Source organism: Phodopus roborovskii, unplaced genomic scaffold, assembly GCF_943737965.1.
Source record: "Phodopus roborovskii unplaced genomic scaffold, PHOROB, whole genome shotgun sequence".
NCBI lineage: Eukaryota > Metazoa > Chordata > Mammalia > Rodentia > Cricetidae > Phodopus > Phodopus roborovskii.
Genome location: NW_026126543.1, coordinates 504,020 through 526,818, shown reverse-complemented (window position 1 = coordinate 526,818; position 22,799 = coordinate 504,020). Strand labels below are relative to the sequence as shown.

At 42.4% G+C, this 22,799-nt stretch overlaps 1 protein-coding gene across 15 annotated transcripts in view; it reads left to right on the top strand.

Moving 5' to 3' along the window:
* The window catches only part of Trpm3 (transient receptor potential cation channel subfamily M member 3), a 484,509-nt gene that overhangs the window by 395,745 nt on the left and 65,965 nt on the right, over positions 1-22,799 (top strand). For 6 of the 15 annotated variants that reach the window (XM_051200144.1, XM_051200151.1, XM_051200137.1 and 3 more), the window contains 9 exons: positions 927-1,027; positions 2,260-2,394; positions 5,655-5,705; positions 12,297-12,332; positions 12,484-12,624; positions 14,824-14,853; positions 15,769-16,058; positions 16,692-16,920; positions 19,153-19,320. In XM_051200144.1, the coding sequence (XP_051056101.1) occupies positions 927-1,027; positions 2,260-2,394; positions 5,655-5,705; positions 12,297-12,332; positions 12,484-12,624; positions 14,824-14,853; positions 15,769-16,058; positions 16,692-16,920; positions 19,153-19,320 (1,181 nt within the window). The remainder of the gene's footprint in view (positions 1-926; positions 1,028-2,259; positions 2,395-5,654; positions 5,706-12,296; positions 12,333-12,483; positions 12,625-14,823; positions 14,854-15,768; positions 16,059-16,691; positions 16,921-19,152; positions 19,321-22,799) is intronic. The other 9 variants (XM_051200140.1, XM_051200147.1, XM_051200142.1 and 6 more) reach the window with 3 other exon arrangements.

Genomic DNA, 22,799 nt, shown 5'->3' with positions numbered 1-22,799 from the left:
CTTGAGTATCTTCAAGGGTCCAATGCAGATGGCAAGAGCCAATATCCAGAATGACTTGGGGAATTTCTTATCACAATATGTGGAGATCCCTAATAGTTTGCCAAACGTAAATTCAGTCTTCAAATTCTTTGAGCCAAAGGAAGCTGTTTTCTCTTTTCCCTTCTCCCCTGCTAATAGGTGACTCAATAGAGTAAAAGTGAGCCAGTGTGCAGTGGTCTCTTCCTCCACATACCAAGGATGTCAATAAAGTGTGAAAACTAAAAAACCTGTTGGCGTGTGAATTCACTTACATAATCCCATTTCAGTCTCACAGCATCTTGAATGAATAAAATGAGATGATTCTTATTGTTTCCATTTCAAAGATGGCAGGAGAGTGGCTTGTAGAGGTTCCTGCTCACCCAGACACAAGATGGACAGGGGTTGCAAGATACCCCCACTGCCTTCTAGCCTGAACCGTTCTCAGCTACACAAACGGCTGCTGAGGGCTGCATGCTTCATCTAGACTGTCTATCACAGCACAGTCTTCTGTAGAGATACAAATGATGCAGGTGGCTGTTGGGTACTGGACCGCAACCAGTGGCAGGCACTCACCTGTTATCCCAGCACTCAGGAAGCCAATCTGGGAGTACCCATGAGTTTGAGAGCAGGTTGGGCTCCATATCGAGATTCTATCTCAAATAAATAAATTAATTCAATAATAAAATAAATTTACAGTGTACGAGAAAGCACCGTGACAAAGGATCCTCCCCAAATGTTCTGTAGTGGAATGGAGTCACACAGCTCCTTAGTTTGCCCCTGGGGAAGAGGGATCGATGAAGGAGTGGCTGAGAGTCTTCTTGGCATGACTAACTACTGTTTCTCTCGCCCTCTTCTCTCTTTATTTATTTTATTTTATTTGAATTTTTTTTCCGTACCATTTTGTACAGGAGCCAATGCATCGGCCCCAGACCAACTGAGCTTAGCTTTAGCCTGGAACAGAGTTGACATCGCTCGCAGCCAGATCTTTATTTACGGGCAACAGTGGCCGGTAGAGTATACATCGTTACCAATGAAAAGCTCACGTGCTTGGCAATGGTCTTTAAGGAACCTTTGAAAGAGGCTCAAAAATTGGGGCTCGGTGGGAGGGGGAGGAGAGATCACCCTTACCACCGCTTGTGGCCTGGGCGCCCTTCTCGTGTTTGAAGACATGCTGCCACCTAGTGGAAGATAAGATATAACTAAGCCCACCACCAAACGTTCCCTGGCTCTTCTCAGCGATTTTCCAGTGCAAGTCCTATCTTTTTATTCTATCTTTAAAGATACAGATAAGACAGAGTTAAAATAAAGGAAGGAGAGGATTTGAATGTTTCTGGATATCTTTTAGGAGAGCAGAAGGAGGAAGCTGTTGCCGCCAAATGGTGGCATTCATGCTGGTTTGCAACTGGGCCAGGCCTCTGTGTGCAGGTACCATCTGGTCCTGGTGGCTGAGCACAGGTCTGCCCCTATGCCCGGCACAAGCAAACTAAAGCTTTATATAACTGTCCGTGGCTTTCTTTTGTCGCGTGGCTGCCAAAAATAAGAACTTGGGAAATGGGCCATTGGGTGATGTGCGCACATACCCACGGGTGGCAGCCTGGAACTAAGGCTCTCTGAACCTTCCATCCCCAGGAGGTCTGGCCACAACTGAGCACCTGTCTTCACAGGGTTCAGAGACTGCTAGCTTGGGGTGTATTTGTCAAGGAATCTAGACATTGGAAAAAAATAAAAACTGTAGAAGGAATACAAATCCCTGCCAGTATTCCATCTAGAAAATACATTGTTCTTTTAGTTAAGGCCCCAGTTTGCCTCTGGGGTGTCTATTTCTACACAGATCCCAAGCCTATTGGACTTTGGGCTCTGTTTACCTGGGTTCCTATCCTCGAGTCAGCCAAGACTTTCATTCAGAACCTAAGGAAGAAGAAAATGAAGGCAGGGAAATATCTAGGATTACCTCTACAGCCATTGCAGAAAACTAACCAGGGAATCAGAAGGAAAGCCTGGGGTCCCAAGGCTCCACAACATAAAAGGGATGGGGGTAGCTTCTAGATACGGAAGTCCTTGACTCTGTTTCCCAAGACATGAGCCTAGGGGACCAGGAGTGGCATGTGGAGGGGGAGTGCAGGTGCCGGGTCTCTCCGGCATATTTGCGCATGTTCCCAATCTGTTCCAAGCCCTCTGGGTGAGCATGAGGAATGACACCTCTCTGCTGGGGGCAGACTAATTGAGTGTCTTGAATTACAGGTAGGGTCCCTGGAGCAAGCCATGCTGGATGCCCTGGTTCTGGACAGAGTGGATTTTGTGAAATTACTCATAGAGAATGGAGTAAGCATGCACCGTTTTCTCACCATCTCCAGACTAGAGGAACTGTACAACACGGTAGGGCCAAGCTAAGATGCCTTCCAGCTTTTTTTTTTTTTTTCTTCTTCTTCTTCTTCTTCATCTCTTTGTTTACCTTCTCCTGTTTTGCCCCTAAGCCTGCGGATCTTTCCTGTCTCTCCTGTACTGCATGGATTGTCCCTCACATGCACCCCCTTACACCTGGGTAGGCGACAGACACCAAGTCACCAGGACTTTACTTGTTTTAAATGCTCAGTTGTGGCACCTTAGGCAAAAAGGGATGTGATCACCCGAGGGCCTTGTTCTCAGATTCTAACACAAAACCACCAGCAAGTCTCTGTCAGTCAGAACACGTGTACTATGTAAGCCCAGGGGTGTCTGAGACAAATATTACATAGGAGGCCTGGTTTAGCACCAAGCACCAAAGCAGGCTGATTAAGTATCCTGTGTCATTTTCTCATCCTCAGAGCAATGAAGCTCACTTCTCCCAGGATAGTATACAATATCTTGGAGTCGTCCAAACATGTTTTGTGGTGGTTGTTGTTCTTTGGAGTGGCATTCACCAAAAGAGCCAGCCAAGTTTAAAGAACTGATGCTGTTTTTTACCATTTCACAGATGAGAAAACTGAGACTGTCTTTAGCCTATTTGTGCTGCTACAACAGAATGCCTGAGGCTGGGTAATGTGTATAAAGAGCATATATTTCTTTCTCACAATTGCTGGAGGCTGGAAGTCAAGATCAAGGGGCCAGGAGGTTCATTATGCAGTGAGAACCATGCTCTCTTTCCAGAATGTATCCACTGCAAGGGACAAACGCTGTCCTCTTAAGACCATAATCCCACTTACAAAGTACATACCCTTGTGACCATCACCAACAGCCCCACCTTTCCACGCTTCTGTACTGACACGAAGCTCAACATGAATTTTTTAGAGTCACAGAGGTGTAAAGCATAGACAGGGGCTAAGAAGTAGTTTATTGAAGGTACTACACCTCTGAACAACAGCAACAAAAAGAATCCGGTACCAAACTCAAGCCTCTTCTCAGAAGTTTCCTTTCCATGCACTGGCCACAATGTTTGTCCCAGCACCGTGAGTGCAATGGGACAGAGCTATGGACTGTTCCTCAACAAGAGGTAGGTGATAGATAATAGCATCGTGCTTCACCTCAATAGCATCCCCATTAGCAGAAGGAAGCCAGCTGGCAGAGTGGATCCAGGTTTCTGTTTTCTCTGCAAGCTTGCCTTGCCTTGACACACTGAGATTTACAGTGAGAAATAAATAGATGTGGGCATCAGTTAGAGAGTGATGGTGGTGGAAAGGTTTATTCCAAATCCTAAATAAAGAAGGAAAGAATGAGAGAACCCTGTTCCTGGAATTTAGACCAACAGGCTTCATTACTATGATCAATTGGTGATGGTCACCTGCAGTACTGTGTTGAGAAAAATTATGAGTCAGCAATGGCAACAATAATAATACTGGTATCTATCACTTACTAAATGCCAAGCACTATTTAATAGCCTTTTAAAGAAGTATTGTGTCACTTAACCCTTAAATAGCCCTACCAGATGAAGTGGTGTTATTCTCTTCATTGTGATGAGGAGAGACTGCATCACAGCAAACTCTGTGATGCCTATATACTCAATTAGGGTTAGGATCAAGAACCTCAGCCCCAGAGCATCATCACTGATTTAGAACTTCAGCACAACAGCAACATTTGGGTTTCAGATAAGCAATGATTGTTCTTCATAGGATTCATTCTAGGAGTTACCACAGAAGAAAAGAAATGCCTTAGAATGCTCAACTTCCTCATCTAAATGACATCAGATGTGCATTGACTGTACACACATCATCTGATATATCTTTTTTTTTAAGTATCCACTTTCTGGAAGCTAAATAATAAAGCAGCTAAACCAGGAACTTGGCACACTCATGTACAATCCCCAATAAAAGATAAATAAATAGTTATTAGCCTGTATCTTCCAAGGCAGTATTTCCAACCTGTGGGCCATGACCCCTATAGGGTTACATATCAGATATTTACATCGTGATTAATAACAGTATCAAAATTTTAGTTAGAAAGTAGCAACAAAATAATGTTATTGCTTGGAGTCACCACAACCTGAAGAACTGTATTAAAAGGTCATAGCATTAGGGTAGTTGAGAGGCACTATTTCTAAGAAATGCTAAGAAAAATACCTGCACATACTCAACACACACATAATTTCCCCCAAATAGTTTCAATCCAGTTGGAGGATTTCCAAAATACAGACATCATGAGTATGGAGGACTGACTATCTATTCCCAGTATTGCATGAGGCATCATTGCTCATCTGAAATTCAAATTAGGTTGGGTTTCTGTCCTTTACTTAGCATCCCTACTCCTGAGAGATTGCAGAATAACAAATCATCTACTTTATTCTAAGCCTCCATGCATGCATTCCCTTTCCTGACCTCTTTTTGCCAGGCTATCTTAAGTCAGATGTCATGGAGCTATCACCAAAATATAAGGCCAGTCCACTATTTCTGTACAGCCTGGGTGCCAAGGGTGACTTTCTTTAACATTTAATGGTTGAAACAACCAAAGGAAGCCACAATACTCTATGACATGTTTAAATTGATGAAATCTGGCCAGATGGAATAACAGCTATGCATAATCCCAGAACTCAGAAGGCTGAGGCAGGAGGCCTGAGGTTTGAGGCCAGCTGGGATTGTACAGCAAAACCCTCTCCTAAAAACATTATATGAAATTTGATTTTCTGTGACTATGAATAAAGTTTTATTGAAAAATAGCCAAGATCACTTATTTACGTATAGCCTGTAGCTGCTGCTTTCATACAGTAATAACAGCTAAACAGATATGAGAAAAACTACAGAGTCTACAAGCATTCACTACTGGCCTTTGGCAGAGAAAGTTGGCCAGTGCTTATCTGAGACAAGTTTTTGTTGACAACTTGGAAAACTACATAGAATAAAATTAAGAAATTTCTATGGCAGTGTGTCAAAAACTCCTCTGCTTTGTCTTGCTGTAAAATTAGCTCTTTCTATACCATTTGGCCCTTGTATCTCTTAGTTGACAATCAGCCTTACAATACTTGAACTTACAACTTCAAACACATTTTTCTGGAGAACATGTGATCCAAAATCCAGCCAGTCTTGGTTTCAAAGTGACAGACACAACTGAGCAACTAGAACAAGGCCCTGCGCTGCACTAGCCAGAACCCTTCCTTCCAGCTCCCTCTTGCCTCACCACCCACAGCCCCTGACAAGCAAAACTGTTTGATTGTTCTTTATCGTTTTCAGAGACATGGGCCCTCAAATACATTGTACCACTTGGTCAGGGATGTCAAAAAGGTAAGAATCCTCTAGACCACAGGTCAGAGGCCCTGTTCTGAGTGCTTCCTGTGATAGACTATACCTGTTATGCATGAGCTGCCCAGTCTCCATGTCCCTGCCAGTACCCCCCTCCCCATCATTGCAGAGCGGTGTATGTGCATCTGCTTTGTGGCTTGGAAAGTTCTGCTGACAATGCTGCTATGGTCCTTCTTCCGGTTGCCATGGATTTAGATGCTTTCATTGGATGTAGTGCTTTTCTATAGCAAATTCTAGGCTTTCTCTCATGCCAACGTGGATTTATGTCATTACTTATGTCTTCTCAAATGCCCCTTACTGTTGGGGTATTAGTTTCCATGGTAGCTGATCACATGAGTGCCTTCCTGCCAGCTCCTCAGAACATCCTATCTACCTTCATATAAGATAGTTAGAAGCTGAGGAAAGGGGACTGCACTATGCATTACATCCTCCTAACACTTTATTTTTCCAAAATATATTTTATGCCCATCTATTCATTAATTTTTTTAAAGATGGTGGGTTATTCACAATTTATGGAGGAAGTTGAAGGGTAAGGATGTGATGACTATATTCATTAGTAACTTGCTAACTTGCTAACATCACCACAGATCTTGTACCAAGGAAAAGCGTCAATGGCTGAGGCTTCCTGGTGATGGATACACAGCATTAGACAGACTTTAAGCTCTTCATGAAATATTTCTGACGTAGGATTATAATGTCTTTATTACTGTTGCATAACATTCTCATTTCAAGTTGAACACAGGAAGGTTATGCTTAACCTTAGCACATACTTGCTCCTTTGCCACAAACAGTCTCTTTTAAGAGTATCTTGACTTCAGACCCTTTAACTCCAAAGAACAAAACAGAAATTGTAGACCTTCCCCCACCTCATAGGAATGCTACAGTACTACACCAGAACCCGAGGACATACTTCAAGAAATGACTTGGACCAGCAGGTTGATATTTAATGCCAGATTCCAGAGAGGGAGTACCATAGGATCAGAAAACAAAGAAGCTAGGAAAGTTGGGATCAGGGAGTCTTGCACAAGCTATGTCAAATGCTAAGTAAGCTAATTGAGAAGTACTGCACCTTATATGCAGCCTGTGGGAAAACAAAGAGAGTCAGCAGAAACCTATCACACAATGGACAGTGTCAGGAAGAAGCTGATCAAGCAACGCTGCCCAAAGGAAACAGTGGCTAATTCAAATGCACCATGGCTCAGCAGCCTTGACTGATCACCACAGCCCTTCAAAGGAGGGGAAGGAGGGAGTTTTCCCAGGATCAGAAACCTCAATTCTCCCAGAGCCCTGGCCCCAGGTCATTGCTGGCCTTGCTAAGCATGTTCCTGTTTTTAGACAAGGAACTAAGTTTCTTTTCCATACCTGGGCTTGTTTGATACTCAGCTGAAAAGAACTGGACAAGTGTATCAACTCATAGAAAGTCCCAACTAGACGACCCTTAGTGAACTGTAAGCAACTTTTGACATTGTCTTCAAAGTGCTGGAGGCCCTGGGGGCTGCTTATAATTAGTCCGTTTTAACCTGCTGGACGTTAGTTAGGAATAAGTAAAGGATATAAGAACAAAAACAAAATCCACATCCACCTAAAAACACTTCTTTTTTTTTTTTCTTCCTTCCATCTCCACCCAATAATGATGTCCAGCTTTGTGAGCAAAGCCTGTAGCTCTTGACATGGAGAGAAGCAGACCCTGTGCAGCTTGTCTACCCCGATCACTGCTTTACTGAGATCCCGGTTTTCCTCAGTCTGTCCCACTCCAAACCAATACAGCATCTGTGTCTCCAGCAAACGTTCTCCTCTGGCTTAATTTATCCTGGCTTAAATTTCTCTGGAAACTAATCTCAGATGATTAGGGTCCCACATACTCAAGATATTCCTTACTAAACTTTGACTCTCATGTTCTATAAATTATTTTGGACATTTATATAATAATAAATATGACAGCATTTCCTCACCTCAGACTAATCTGTGTCCAGCTAGAACGCGGGGCTTTCTGATAATGTAGCTAGGCTTTGGCCCCAGATCCCAGCTATCAGCCAACCCCAGCAATGGAAAAGTCATATATTCCCTTTCCCGGCAGTAAGATCTTGCCTGGTTTTCAAGGAGATTGTTGAAGTTATAGTTCTTTGCATATAAATTATCAGGATCTCCCATATTAGCTTCTCCTCTCCTAGATTTCCACTTTGCAAGATCACTATCTGCTAGCTGAAGGTCCTTGAGCTGCCTCTTGCATTTGTTTATAATGAGAGTCTTATTAGAAGGCATGCAGTGCATCCTTGGGGTACTTTCTTCCCTTTTTCAAAGCTTCTTGGCTGTTAATGAGCCTTGAAAATGATAGAGATTAATAAGAAAAGGGTGCTAAGAACGTGGAAGGAAGGCCTGTTAGCTCAGAGGAGGCCTTTAAGAGTGACCAGAATAACAGAATAAGAGGATAGTCACTCGTTTACTTAGGGACTGTGGGGAATGACTTTAAAACTCACCCAGAATAGCACTGAACTGGCCTAGAAACAGTTTCTCTTTTTACTTGGAGAGCTGCTAGTAAGAGGAGGGCAAAGACAATGCCTGTGGTTTTAGTTTTCCTGGAAAAAGTACAAACAGGGAATGAAGACTTGTCTCTCTGATAAGGGGAACCTCTGGCTATTGGAGGAAAGGAATGAATAGCCTTCCCACCCACCCCCAAAAACACAGATGTATCAACAGTTTATATTTATGTGTGAAATGGGCTGACAATGGGACTCTTTGTTGTATGTTTCTCAAAGAAATTAAAATGTGGGTACAAATTTCCTCCATGGTCCCAGATGGCTTTCTCTAATTTAGGCAAAGTTCTTACTCAGGAGATTCGAAATCTGGGTTTAAAATGCTAGAATGTCTTGGGACAGTTAATTTTTAAAATTAAGGAATATAATAAGTGCCTCCTTCCTAACAGGGATATATATTATTCTGTAAAAGTTGTAACCAGTAGTCATAATTAACACATATACAGTTTTGTCCATGAGTTAGAAACATAGTTCTGAACCTTAAGCAAAGTATTTACTGAGATGTTGCTAAATTAAATGTAAATGATGCCTACAAACCCAAGGACACATTTCATCATTATCAGATCGCCATGAGCCAATCAGGTCATCTGCAAGCCCCACTGTTCTTTGAAAACAGCAGAAATGAGTGAGGAGAAATGCTTCCAAGCTACTCTCAAGATCTCAAATTCTTTTATATCTAGAGAACAAGCTACAAGTAGTGTGGTAAAGATTGCTATTCTCCGTCCAGCAGAAGTTTGAACTAATACAAACCAAACCAATTCAGGGAAACAGTTTCATGCATAAATCCATCGACTATACTCATGGCTTTTCTATTAAACTAGTGGCTCAAGTCTGTCTGCACTTCCATAAAATATAACCTTCCGTTTTAGTAGCTGTCTGCTCAATCTGTGGCTCCGGATGTTTCAAGCAGTGGTTTCTCTTTCTTCAATTAAAATGTGCTAATACTTCAGATTATCTGTGCTGTCTTTCACCACCAGAGGAGGGTGATTTGAGTAGAATACAGAGGCCAGGGTGAAATTAAGGTTTAAAGTTCATTTACATGGGAGCAAAGACCTAGTTTTGCTGAATTCAAGAGAAAGGGGGAAAGAAAGAAGAGGGGAGAGATGGAGGGAGGGAGAGAGAAAGAGAGGGAGGGAGGAAGGAAGGGAGGGAGGGAAGGAAGGAAGGAAAAAAGGAAGGAAGGAAGGGAGGGAGGGAGGGAGGGAGGGAGGGAGGGAGGGAGGGAGGGAGGAGAGAATGGAAGAAAGGGAGGGAGGGAAGGGAAAGCTTTTTGAAACTTTGGGTAAGGAAAGGAGATTTTCATAAGCCCATATAATAAATTCATGCAAATTTGTAGGCGCATTCTTATTTTTAAAATGATCAATTGCCTGGTTTTCACTTTGCCAGTCTACTAAACCATGGGTAACCTCCTTTCTTCCCAACTGCTCCCCAGACTGAGCCCCACCCAATAACTGTTTTTCCCCATCAAGCCTGTTCCCTAAGTCTCTTCCACACTCTCCTTTGGTGAATCTGAAAATCAGCAATCATTTGAGACTTTCCACACCCCAGAGGAAACAAGCCTTTTATCAAGGCTTGTTATGAGTTTCAAAGGAAAAAAAAAAATCAGTGTACCTAAACAGCTCAAATCAGACAGCCATACCATGAGCTGACACCTAAGGACAGTTCATTTTGAAGAGCAGATTCAACTTTTGAGTTTGAACTTCCCTCAAGGACATCTTTAAGCATGGCATGACTTAAATTTTACCTTCAAGTAACAGTTCATGGCATGAAAACAACATTTTCAAGTTGTCAACCTACCTCCCAATCCTCTCTTAAGTCACTTGACTCTCAGGACCTACCCTGTGTTGTTAAGGCATGAAATGGGGAATTTTTCTTGAGGCTCTGGCATCATCAAAGTCATGACCCACATGGTGGGGGCAGGACTAGGAACAGAAGACAGAGTAAGAATGACTCTAGTATCATTTTCTTGAATTCCAATTTGGAAAGATCCAACGCAAAGGAAGACTCCTCCAGAGGCTGTTGTCACAACCTGTTGGGCATTCAAGGTGCCACTCATCCTCTCTCCTCCTCCAGAGCAGGTGAAGTGAAAACACAGGTCCATCCACGTCAGTTCTGTGACCACCCCCAACCCCACACATCAAACTCCAGGGGACACCAACCCCCAGAGCTCTGCACAATGATCTTTTCCCAATAAGGGGAGTAGAAAATAAAAGCAGGGCACTGATTAACAGTTGGGCTTCTAGAAACAGGTGGGACCCGAGGAGCAATGGCCAAGGTCACCTAATTTTAGAGCATAAAGTGAGATATAGAAAATGATAGAGAGTCACATAGGGTTGCACTAACAGAGGCTAGCCCAGTACTGTTTGTCCTGGGGACTCATTTCTCTGGTCTTTCTTAGCATAAATACCTGCAACTCTCCTGCCCAACAATTATGTCCTAGGATAAGCAATGTAGATGCTTCATCATTGATGTGTACAGACCAGACCAAGTCAAGGCCATCATTCTCATCATGCAGCAAGGCTGCCATTACCTTCAGAGTCTACCCAAGACACAGTTACCCCAACCAGAAGTGACAAAGAATGTGTAGCTACTTAATTTTGTTACTGAGAACATAACACACACATACACACACACAAACCCAACCCAGGCCGTATCCCAGCCATGCCAATTAATTTCATTGTTTCACTGATACATATTTTCAACAGCAAAAATCCCAAGAACCAACCACACCTCACATGTTATAAAAGGCAGAGGAAGCATAAAAATAAAAAATTTCAAGAAAAAAATTTAAAACTATAGCTTTAGTGACAGGCTACACTGAAGCCTCCTTTAACCAATTAAATGGATTTCCTACTAACACAGATTTCCCTATCACAGTCTGGAGATCCCTAGGTGGACTAGATTGCCACCTGAGCCTTACATGGTAGAGAAGAGGTTCCACAAATCCAGGCTTGCATCAGAAGCCACCCAGAGGAGGCAATGAGGGACACAGATGTCCAACACACTGGATGAGGCAGGATACAATCCAGACCACATAGTCTCCGGATTCCCCACAGTGTATGTGCTGTGAGCCATCACTGGCAGAGGATGTTGTCCTGCATCCAGAGTTGAGCCAGCCAATGAGAGCTGCTGGTCATCTATGCCCTCTAGAATTCACTGTGTATCCCTATCCCTTCTTCCTTGACTTAACAGAATAGAGAGTTTCCTTGGGCTCAAAAAGTCCTCTTTTGAATCATCTTTATAAACAAATCCCTGTGTTCCAGCCCTCGAACCAGCACTCAAAAGGAAAAAAATGTAATAAAGACTAAAAGATACACCATACTTCTGGCAGGAGGATCTCTGTAAATTCAAGACCAGCCTGGTCTACAAGAAATGTTACTCTGGCTGGAGGTGTGCCTCAGTATTAAAATTCCTACTTAGTATATACAAAGTCCTGGGATCCATCCTAAAACTGTGCCCTCCCCCCCAGCCAAACAAACCTATTTAACAACAAAAACCTACCCTAATTTTGTGAAAGTTTTAATTCCAATGTTAAAAATTTCTTCTCCTGTTACACTTACACACACACACACACACACACACACACACACACACACTTTAAGCAGAAGGGACACTCATACAGCTCTGGTTCTGACACTATGAAATTCGTCCCTGATCCGTTATTTATTGGGGGTTAGGGGAGGGCCAGTGCATGTGACCAGATAACAGAGGTCTTGTGTCCAAGTAGAATTCATCTCTAAGTGGTCCCCGCCCTGGTAATGAATGACTCTCATCTTCTGAAAGGAGTCTTCCTTGGGTGAGTGGGGAGAAAACAAAGAGCCTGCAAGAGGCAGCCTGGGTCAGGCAGGGGTTCAGTAGCTTCAGGGGACCCTGCATCTAGAAGCTGGGAATGATAGCCCTTGCCTTGCCTAGCCTGTGTTTCTTTCTGCTACACTGGTGTTTTTTTCTCCCCAGCTGAAGACTTGAATAAATAATTTGATTTTCTGTTATTGCCGGCGATTACCGCATCTTCTTATTTAACTTATGTCTTCTTTCCAAGCGAGAGTATCCAGGTTTCGGTTGGATCTATTTTAAGGTGAATTAATTAACCAGCATAATAATACATTCATGTTTCTTTTTTCATTATAATTTTTACTCTAAAATAGTTACAGAACACTTGCCAATGAACCCCTAGTAAACCACGCCGTCTTTTTGGGTTTGTCTGTTGTTCCCTTCGTCCCCAATAGGGAAACTTGCCCCCGGACTACAGAATCAGCCTCATAGACATTGGCCTGGTGATTGAGTACCTGATGGGCGGGGCTTACCGCTGCAACTACACGCGCAAGCGCTTCCGGACCCTGTACCACAATCTGTTTGGCCCCAAAAGGGTGAGCTTCTAGCATGTTCTTAGTCTGTGTTGGGGAAGACTAGGGACAAGAAATTTGGGATATGGCTTCTGTCTCCAAAGGAAAACAAATTGAAAAGACAGAAAGTACACCTCCCTCTTTTCCCATCCAAACTACTGTAATTTATTATTAAATTTAAAATACTGGTCAAACAAAAATCTATCTGTTGTTTTCTTTGAGGTAACAGTCTCACTTTGGTCATCCTAAAAATGTCTGTCTAGTGTTGCAGTCTAAAGATTACAGTCTCTCAGCTGGTCTTTCCTTCAAATAAAAAAGATTCTTCCATTGGAGAGACAGGCTTTTTTTTTTTTTTTTTTTTTTTTTATTTTGCATTTTTATGTCTGCAATTCAATGGCATCAAAACATGTACTTTTCCTCGGAAATCTCTTTGGGTCAGTCTGTGGCAAAAGTGATCCAGGTAGGGACAGCTTCCACTTCATATACTCCACAGGCTGGTAACAGGGCATGTCTAGGACGTGCCCTCATGAACCGCTTTAGCCAAAGACTGCAATGTTTACATCTTGAGGATATTCTTAAGTGAAGTTGTTTTGTGTTTTTGTTGTTTGGTTGTTTGGTTTGTTGGTGTTTGATTGGTTCGTTGTATGCCTAGCAGTGGGATCTAGAACAGTAGCCAGGCTGCTGCATGGCCTCTGTTGCTGTCAAGCTTAGGCCCCCACAGCTTGGGCTGCTGGGACTTTCATGAACACAGTGGAATCTCAAAGGCCTGTTATTACTATAAATATAGTGTGGGCTTCACTTCCTGAGGGGCTGCAGGACCATTAGGACCCCAGAATGACATCCCGAGAGCTGCTGTCTGTGCTGGTAGTGGCATGACATTTCTTTCTTTTTTCTCTCTTTTTAATAATGTCTATGATTTTCTTAATGTTTGGGTTTTGTGATGTGATTTTTACCTTTATTTTATGTAGTTTTTGTTTTTCTAGGGGTTTGTTTGTTTGTTTTTAACAAATTTTTCCACTGATGAAAGTGGGGCTATTAGAAAACCAGGAGAGGGGGAACAAAAAAAGTTTAAATAATGACAAAAAGTTTAGACTTATGGTCATTTAGAAGCCAACAGAGAAAGGGGAGAGACAGCTTCAAGCTACTCCAACTTATATAATTACATCTAATTTGCAGGAACTGTCAGCTCATAATTCTTATGTCCCCAGTAGCTTCCAAAGTGACACCCACTGCTCTGGTGCACTTAGAACACAGGGTCGGTACTCCTGGCTGGCCTACAGGTGTAATTTTGTTCGCCTGTTCTTAAAACAAAGCAAGTTGTACAATTCCAGAGTGGCCTTCAGATGTGCCCATTTTACACATTCCCAGCATGGCCAAGGAAGCCATTCCCTGTGTGGTGATGTTCTCCATGCCATTGAGCTGCTTGTGCCACCATCAGCACCTGCTCTGGCCCACACACACACACCCTTGCTCTACCCTGCAGCCCTGGAAGACAGTCAGAAAAACCATCTAGAAAATTCGCCAAGTCTCTGCATAGTAGAAGTTCTCCAGAGGTTTGGGAAATACCTGGTTTGACTGGTTGATTGTTTCAGTTTTCATCTGTCTTCTCTGCTCAGACTGCTATAGGCTAAGAGGCTGGCAAGGAACATGAACGTATGTTGCTCACAGCTCTAAGTTCAAGAATGGGGTACCAACAGGCTAAGCATAGACAGAGGACCTGTTTTCTGCTTCATGGCCCTTCCCAGCAGCCTTTTGATAAGGGTTTAGCTTTTTCTCAGGTGTTTTCCAACATGACCAGTCTCCCCCAAATACCCACGCCAATACCAACACCTTCTCAGTTAGAATTTCATCATACGATGAGAATGGATGGGGAGGAGCATTCAGACCATATATTTATTCAAGTGCTAGATGTCCTGGAGGTGCCAAACAAGTAGGACAGTTATAGGAAAGGGAAAGAAATTTTGACTCACAAAAGTCATTTTAAGCCTTCAATTATATCTCTTCAGTTTCCTAATTCGCTGTGGTTCACCAAAATCACAATGTCCCTAATTCTTCTAACTTTAAAAAAAAAATGTTATTTTTATTGTGTTTACTCAGTGACATAAAATTAATGCTATATGGTACTGTAGAATTCTTATATTACTTATTTGCAATATAGTAGAATTCGTTTCTTACCTCAATGAAAGAAAGATCTAACTTTGTTCACAACATTTTTTTAAACAGCCCAAAGCCTTGAAACTGCTGGGAATGGAGGTTAGTGTTTGCTCAAATTATTAGTGTCGATTATTCTCTTTCTCACATATTTAAAAGATATATGAGTTCATTTTAATAGTAAGGCTTAGTGCATGATTCTAAAATAAGTAAATACAGATTTTTCAAGTGCCATGGTGGCAGCTCACAGTAGCTTTTAAAATTCCACAATGAATTTATGTTAGCACTGGGGGAAAACAAAAATAAATAAATCCTAGTATAAATATTAACTTGAAAACAGTGTATAAACTCCATAGGCAAAATCAATTAGAAATATTTACCAACAGCAATAGACTCAAAGAATTTCACAGATGCATCTAATAGGGATGTAAAAACTTGAGCAGTTTTATTCCCATCTTTGGTTCACTGTTTATTGTTGTTATGTGGAAACACAGGTATAGCATATACTTGCTTTTTCAGAAAAAAAAAATAAGAAAAAGAAGCATGCTAATGCTGTCCATTGTGAGATATAGACAGCCACACCTATGGAAGAAGAAACGGATAAAAGTAAACAAACAAAAGAAAGAAAATGGCCTATGAAAATATGCTTGGAATTTTTGAGACAGACTCTCATTATGTAGCCCAGCCTGGCCTCGAACCCTCCATCCTCCTGTTTCTGACTCCAAGGTGTTGCTGGGATTTTAGGGATTCACCACCATGCCCAGCTTAAAAAAATGTTTTGCTTTGTTCTGTTTTGTTTAAAGTAAAGCATAAACTGACATGTTGGTCGTTGAGTATGCATTTATTACATTTTATTTTTAAATTAGCCCAAAGGAGCTTGTGAGTCTTTTGGGGATAAGAACTGGTCTGGTTCATTTCAGTGTGGTTCAGAGCTGAGCCAATGGAAAGTAAAAATAAAGTATCTAATAACGTCTGATTCATTTTCTCTAAATCTGATTTGTTTCTCTAAAACTGCAGGATGACATTCCCTTGAGGAGAGGAAGAAAGACAACTAAGAAGCGTGAAGAAGAGGTAGACATTGACTTGGATGACCCTGAGATCAATCACTTCCCATTCCCCTTCCATGAGCTGATGGTGTGGGCTGTCCTAATGAAGAGGCAGAAGATGGCCCTGTTCTTCTGGCAGCATGGAGAGGAGGCCATGGCCAAAGCCTTGGTAGCCTGCAAGCTCTGCAAAGCCATGGCTCATGAGGCCTCTGAGAATGACATGGTTGATGACATTTCCCAGGAGCTGAATCACAACTCCAGGTTGGCCAACCAGTCATGGGGAGGGTGGGAGAGTGAAGGAAAGGTAGACTCAAAATGCCAGAAGTTTGGGGCTCCCCAAAACCTTCTAGGGTAACAGTCACCCCACTAAGGTACACAGAGGGTGGGCATAAGTAATTTACCCTTACTGTGCACAATGTTGCATAGAGATAGAGAGATTACACTTGCTTCATTCATCCACTCAGCTGCCCCAAGCACCAAGTCATATCATCATGTACTTCATCTAACTAAGGACATCATCTCAGAGAATTTAAGTAACTTGGCCAAGATCATACATGGTTGGCAAGAATAGGGCTTGAACTTGAGTTCTGCCACACTTAATAAGACACACTACACTCTAATGAGTGGTTGATTATTCTGCCTCTACCTTCACATGCCCTGAATCGGGAGTCTTGAGTGCAAGAATCAAGCTTTGACTTACCATCTTCAATGCTAGACATGGTACCTAGCACATAGTGAATACTTAAAGCATGTTGACTGGATGACTTTATGAATAAACTAGACCGTACATGAAATAGCTACTCCATATAGCAAGCTACCTTTTATAAATTTTATAAATTGTTCATGGAAGTCTCCAAGTTGACCTGAAAGACTCTCCTGTGCCTTGTCTTTCAGGGACTTTGGCCAGCTGGCTGTGGAACTCTTGGACCAATCCTACAAGCAGGATGAGCAACTGGCCATGAAACTGCTAACATATGAGTTGAAGAACTGGAGCAATGCCACATGCCTGCAGCTGGCCGTGGCTGCCAAGCACCGTGACTTCATTGCACACACGTGCAGCCAGATGTTGCTTACTGACATGTGGATGGGCCGGCTCCGCATGCGCAAGAACTCAGGCCTCAAGGTCAGCATACCCAAAAAAGATATTGCCATAGGGTCCATGGGATGGTTGGAGTTTCTCAAGTCAAATCTGTGATGGGTCTAGGGGTTATCTTATGTTGGGAGGTGATGCTAGCCCACTACTGTTCATTAGAATGTAATTAGATGTAATTTTCATTTAGAGTCAAGGATTTGAACTTGGGGTCTGACACATTTAAGAAAGCATGCTACATACACTCTAGTCATTGACTGATTATTCTGCCTCTATCCTCACAGGCCATGGATTGGTGGGGGGAGGGTCTCTTAAGGCCTACTAAAACAGAATCTGTTCTCAGATCCAATGATGCAGAGTACACGCAGTTCCGATAGGGGCACTGTACACTCCTACACAGCCATGCTAGCATAGGGGTCTCACCAAGGCCACCCTTTAGTGCCCTGGGAGGCTGTATACCCTCCTGGGCCCACCCAGGCTATCCTTGAATCACATTATATCATAGTGACATGGGCTCTGATAACATGGGCTTAAGAAACTTCAGCTGAACTAAAATTGAGACAGATTATACATCAAGACATTACTCACTTAAAAAAAAAAAAAAAAAAAAAAAAAAAAGTTTGAAATCAAACCCAGAACCTCATACACAGCAGTGAGCTACATCCCTAGTCTCTGAGCTATTCTCAAATGATAAAAAGTGAGCCACAGGCCAGTTGACACAACCTAAGGCCATGTTAAAAGGATTACACACTCAGCCCACTTTTTGCTTCCCCTACTCCTTTTTAGTGATGTTCAAGGAAAACATCAAAGTGAAAGAATTTTTTTTAAAAGAGAGAGAAATGATCAAGAGAAAAATGGAAGGGTGTTTATTTGATTTAATTTTATGATGCCTGTTTTTAGTTATATATATTTAAGATGCCGATATGATGATTTAACGTGCACAATGAAACAACTGCCAGAGTCAAGCATATTTATCGTTTCCCATTGACTCTTTTTTTGCAGGTGGTAAGACTGGCTAAAATACAGTCTCTTAACAACTTGCTAGTATGTAGTATGACATCATGACCATGTTGTTCCTGAGACACACAAACTTTTTAGACATGCTTACACCACAATTTTGCATCTTGCCCTCTATGACTGTTATTTTACTGGACCAGCACTATTTGTCCTACTCCACCTTTCTTGTAGGCTCTTGGCACAAAGTTACAAAAATGGTTTTATAAAGTGGGTCATGTATTACATTCCAGAGTCATGCTGCTAGTAACTGCCAAGGCCGGCCTTAGGTGATCAGCCAAGCCGGTTGTCATCTCCAAGGACAGGGTATTGTACCCTATGAAGATTGCCAGCATCCCCTTTTGAGCCTCCCAAAACACCTTTACCTCAGAGGCAGTTCTGGCCCTTTTCTCTTGACTAGCCCTAAGTCCCCATGGGTATTTCAGGACCATAGGACTGAAATCATATTCACTAACACTTCAGGATCTGTCTGACACCCTCCCGCCAGGGTAGTGTCTTCAGGGAGGCTCATCTTTGGGAACCTTGTACACTGGAACCATTTTAGAATTGAGAAAAGCTGGGGAAGACTCTGACATTGAAGGTGATTGCTCTGCCATGAAGAAGACCTAAGTAGCAAGCACCCTGACACTGAAATTCAAATGTGGTGTTTTTTGAGAGCAATGCAGTGTGAGCCTTCCTGGGGCTTTTGTGCAAGGGAACCAACTACTCTTGACAAATACAGAGAAATCTGTGGAGATGGGCGTTTCTGCTAGCCAATGCCAGCAGAATGTTCTATAGTAGAAAAAGTGATTTTCTACATGTGTCTTCAAGGGCAACCTAGAAGCACTGCTTTACAGAGATCACCAGCTGACACATCAACGCTACTTGATACAGTCACAAAAAAAAATGTCAATGTGTGTATGAATTTATTTTACAGGGCCAAGTGCTAATGACTAAATGGAAATCTCATATTTTCCACCTTTGCTTTGAGTAAGCTCTCTTTCCTCAGTTTCCTCCATAAAGTAAAAAGTAATACGATAAGATATATTTGAGCAAAATAAGTGTTTCCTACATGGACCAAAAAATCACCTTCTTGTGTGTTTAGATTTTCAGATGTCCATATCCCTGAACACCTAATACAATAACCTGCGGATGTGCATATATGTGCACAAACACACACCCATATGCCACATCCCAGGCTCTCTGATTCTAACCACCGTAATCTTAATCCTTTAAATGTGATTATTATTATTATCATTGTTATTACTTTAGGTAATTCTGGGAATTCTACTTCCTCCTTCAATTCTCAGCTTGGAGTTCAAGAACAAAGACGACATGCCCTATATGACTCAGGCCCAAGAAATTCATCTGCAAGAGAAGGAGCCAGAGGAGCCAGAGAAGACCACAAAGGAAAAAGATGAAGAGGACATGGAATTAACAGTAAGAAAACACTATGCAGTTTTTCTCCCTGAGGAGACTCCCCCAAGCCACTCAGGCATTGATGTTGCTGAGGTTCAACAATGCTTGAAATAAGACTTCCCCAGTCTCCTGCCAGGTCTAATGTTGTAAGTGTTGAGATTACAGTATCATAAAAGTTTCCACTTTGTGTGCAAACAGCAAGGCTATAGGATCCAACTGTATGGAAAGGCCTTCTGCCAATGTGCTACAGAACAAATTGATGAAAGTCAGAGCCAGATGCCCTCAATTTTCCAGGCAAGCGTACTGTTTATAAACATGACGATGTGACTGGCAGTCTTAACATACAAGAAAGAAAGGGAAGCCATGAGCCGTGAGCAGCCAGCTTTGCTGAGCTGGGACCATTCTGCTGGTCAGAAGCTAAGCCTGTATCTGTCTTCAGGGTCAAAGTCACAAAGCCATCACTAATTGAATTTTGAGGTTCGTGTGGAAAGCTTTTATTAGTGCTTCCTGGTACAATTATAGAACATGGATGCTTTGTTCTGCAGAGAGAACAAGACAGCTGTGCATGGAACCACTTCCTGCAGCCCCCACCCAAGCAACATGACTGCCACTGGCTTGTATCCAAAGGCTAAAAATACCCTGTGCTATTAAAGGGACAAATAGGGCTTCATAGCTTGGGAGAGCTGCATCAAACAGCAACTCCACAGGGACAGTTCTGAAGAGCCTCAGCCACCCTCATCACCCTAGCCACTGGCTACAGGAATAATGACCCAGAAGGATCTGTAAGAGGAGAAGATGAAAATTGGTTTGTTTTGGGTGACAAAAAAAAAAAAGACTTTGAGTGAGTCTTGTCATTGGGACTACCATGTTCTTCCATATGCACAGAACTTCTTTCTAGAAACTCCTTCCTGGGGATCTGTTGATAGATATGACCCTTCACTCACTGAATGAAAAGCAATTTTTGTTTCAGTTCCCAGATCTTTGTAAACATCTATGTAGGCATTGGTCCTGCCCTGCCTTGCAATAGCAGCAGAGACTGCCTTCCCTGCAGATAGTGTTGTAATTTTGATATCTGAACTCCTCAGATGAGAAATCATGGTTAGTGTTGATTCTGAATTCTTGCTAGCAGAGAGGTAAAGAGTATGTGCTCCAGAGTCAGAATCCTGACCCTTTGCCTACTTGCTGTATGACCTTCCAGATAATTTTATCCCTTCAATAGTGCCAGGATAGTTGTGTTTGCCTCTCAGGTGGTTACTTGGTTTAAAGAGTAAACTTCTCAGACACATACATGTAAACTACTTAGACTAACAACTGAACATTAACAAATATTTGTTTATGTTCCAAAAATGGTACTGCACACTCTATCTGCCCTCACTCATGGGACCACATCATGGCCCTTGGATGCACATTGTTCTACTTCCCAGGTTAGAAAGCAAGGACTCAGAGTTTAAATTGCCCACGTTTATCCAACTGGTTAGTTGCAAAAGTGAGATTAGAATCCAGGCATACATACTTGATTGGCTGTTATACATTTAACAACCTCAGTCAATTGTCAAAGGCAAGAGAGAATTATATTCTATTCTATTCTCCAATGGTCCTGCTTAGTGGATTTAGTTTACTACAGTAGAGAGCCTCCAAGGGATGCCAAGTGTCCCAGATCAAGGATGGTGTGGCTCTCTCACAGGTAGCCATTCTGGGAAGACATCCAGAAGCTGCAAGATGCTCTCAGTGGCTGGTTATAGAGGAAGGAGCTTCCCTTTTCTACTAAGAGCTTTGGGGACTATGATCCTTCAGGAAGTCACTGTAAAAGATGACTCCCTAGTCCCAGAGCACAACAGGCTTGCCAGGGAATAGATCCTAACACTGTTCACTGTGAACCTGAGTAGGAGGTGTGATGATGAGCATAAACCTCACAGAGAAGAATAATGTGGGGACGTGTGGGCTGCAAGCTTTGAGTGGGACAGCATTGTTTTTAAAAGAAGCCTCTTTTCACCCTGATGGCAATTTTTGTCCCCTCCTGCTTCTCTGGTGAACATCTCAGCCTAGACAGGTTTGGAGAAAGGAGGTTGTTGACAAGCCCATTCCCTTCTCAGGGATGATATCTGAGCCTCTAGAACATGAATGCATCCTTTCTGAGAACAGGACATCCTTGGTTATTTCCAAAATGACACCTAAAAGTATCAGTCTCTACTTGCACCATGTCCGTAGCCTTTAGCAGCATTAAAAGATCTGTCGCCACTTTGCCACCTGCATCCAGCTGGCAGGGTCTCAAATCTGCACTGAACAATGATATGTTTAACCCTGTTCAAACCTCTTTTTCTACTAGAAAATATTTTTGTTTTCTATTTGAAGTGTTCCTTTTATACATAAACGACCCTTTTCAGTTCTGCTTTAAGCAGCATCAACGGAAATGTTTGATTACAGGGGAAAGAAGTCAACAAAATCAGAGTTAAGCTGCTAAGGCTGGAACGGGTGTCGTGGTATGCACGTAAAAGACAAGACTTTGCAAATGCACCCCATTCCTCAGAGCATATGTGAGTAACAATGGATAGGCAGCTGCAATGCTTTTGTTCCACCTGCATGGCCAAGGAAGTATGCCATCCCGCACTTAAGTCTCAAACAGCCCTAGCATGTGCAGAGCTCCAGGGCTATGTATGCTTTGCGAGGAAAGATGCTGTCCCTAGAGGTTACCCTAAGATGTCACTCCCTAAGACACCTAAAAAATGTCAACTTGTCTTTATTTTCATTCCATCATATCCCCAAATGGCGCTCAATTATTGAGCATAGAAATAAGCAAGAACAGGAGAAGAATAATTGTTACATAAACTATAGGACAAACATCTCATTCCGCCAGTCTCTTGAGGCCAGTGACCAGTGTTAGTAGGACTCTACTGGACTCTCCTGTGCTCAACCCATGAGAATATTGATTCAGTTCACTAATGAAAGTAGACATGTGTGAGAGCCATAGAGGGAAATCTTCCTTCCATTAGCTCAAGGCACCTTTCTCAGGCTATACCAAGGAATGGAGGCTGCTTCCCCAGAAATGCTACAGGATAGACATAACCATTTGTGAGTGTCATACATCTGAATGAAGAAATCATTGAAATTCTTGAAACTAATATTGGTTATGTGTTGTGTCAGGTGGTTGAAAACTAAGTCATGTAGTAGTTATCTCTGTCTTCAACGTCACTACAAATTGCAATCATTGCTATAATTAGGTCTCTTATTTTGAAATTTATACACCAAGTATTGTGTCATATCCCAAATCCTTGTCAATTCTGAGCAGCTATAATGTATGTCTTATCCTAGTCTTGTGTATGTTGAGAGTCTCAGGGTTGGTGGGGGGAGTGGTTCAGAGATAAAAGAACTTGCTGTAAAAACATAAGGACCCGAGTTCAAGTCCCCAGAACCACATAAAAAGCCAGCTATGGCCACATGTGCCAGGAGAGGTAGGCAGAGACAGGAGGATCACTGGGGCCTTCCTGGCCATCAGACTAGCT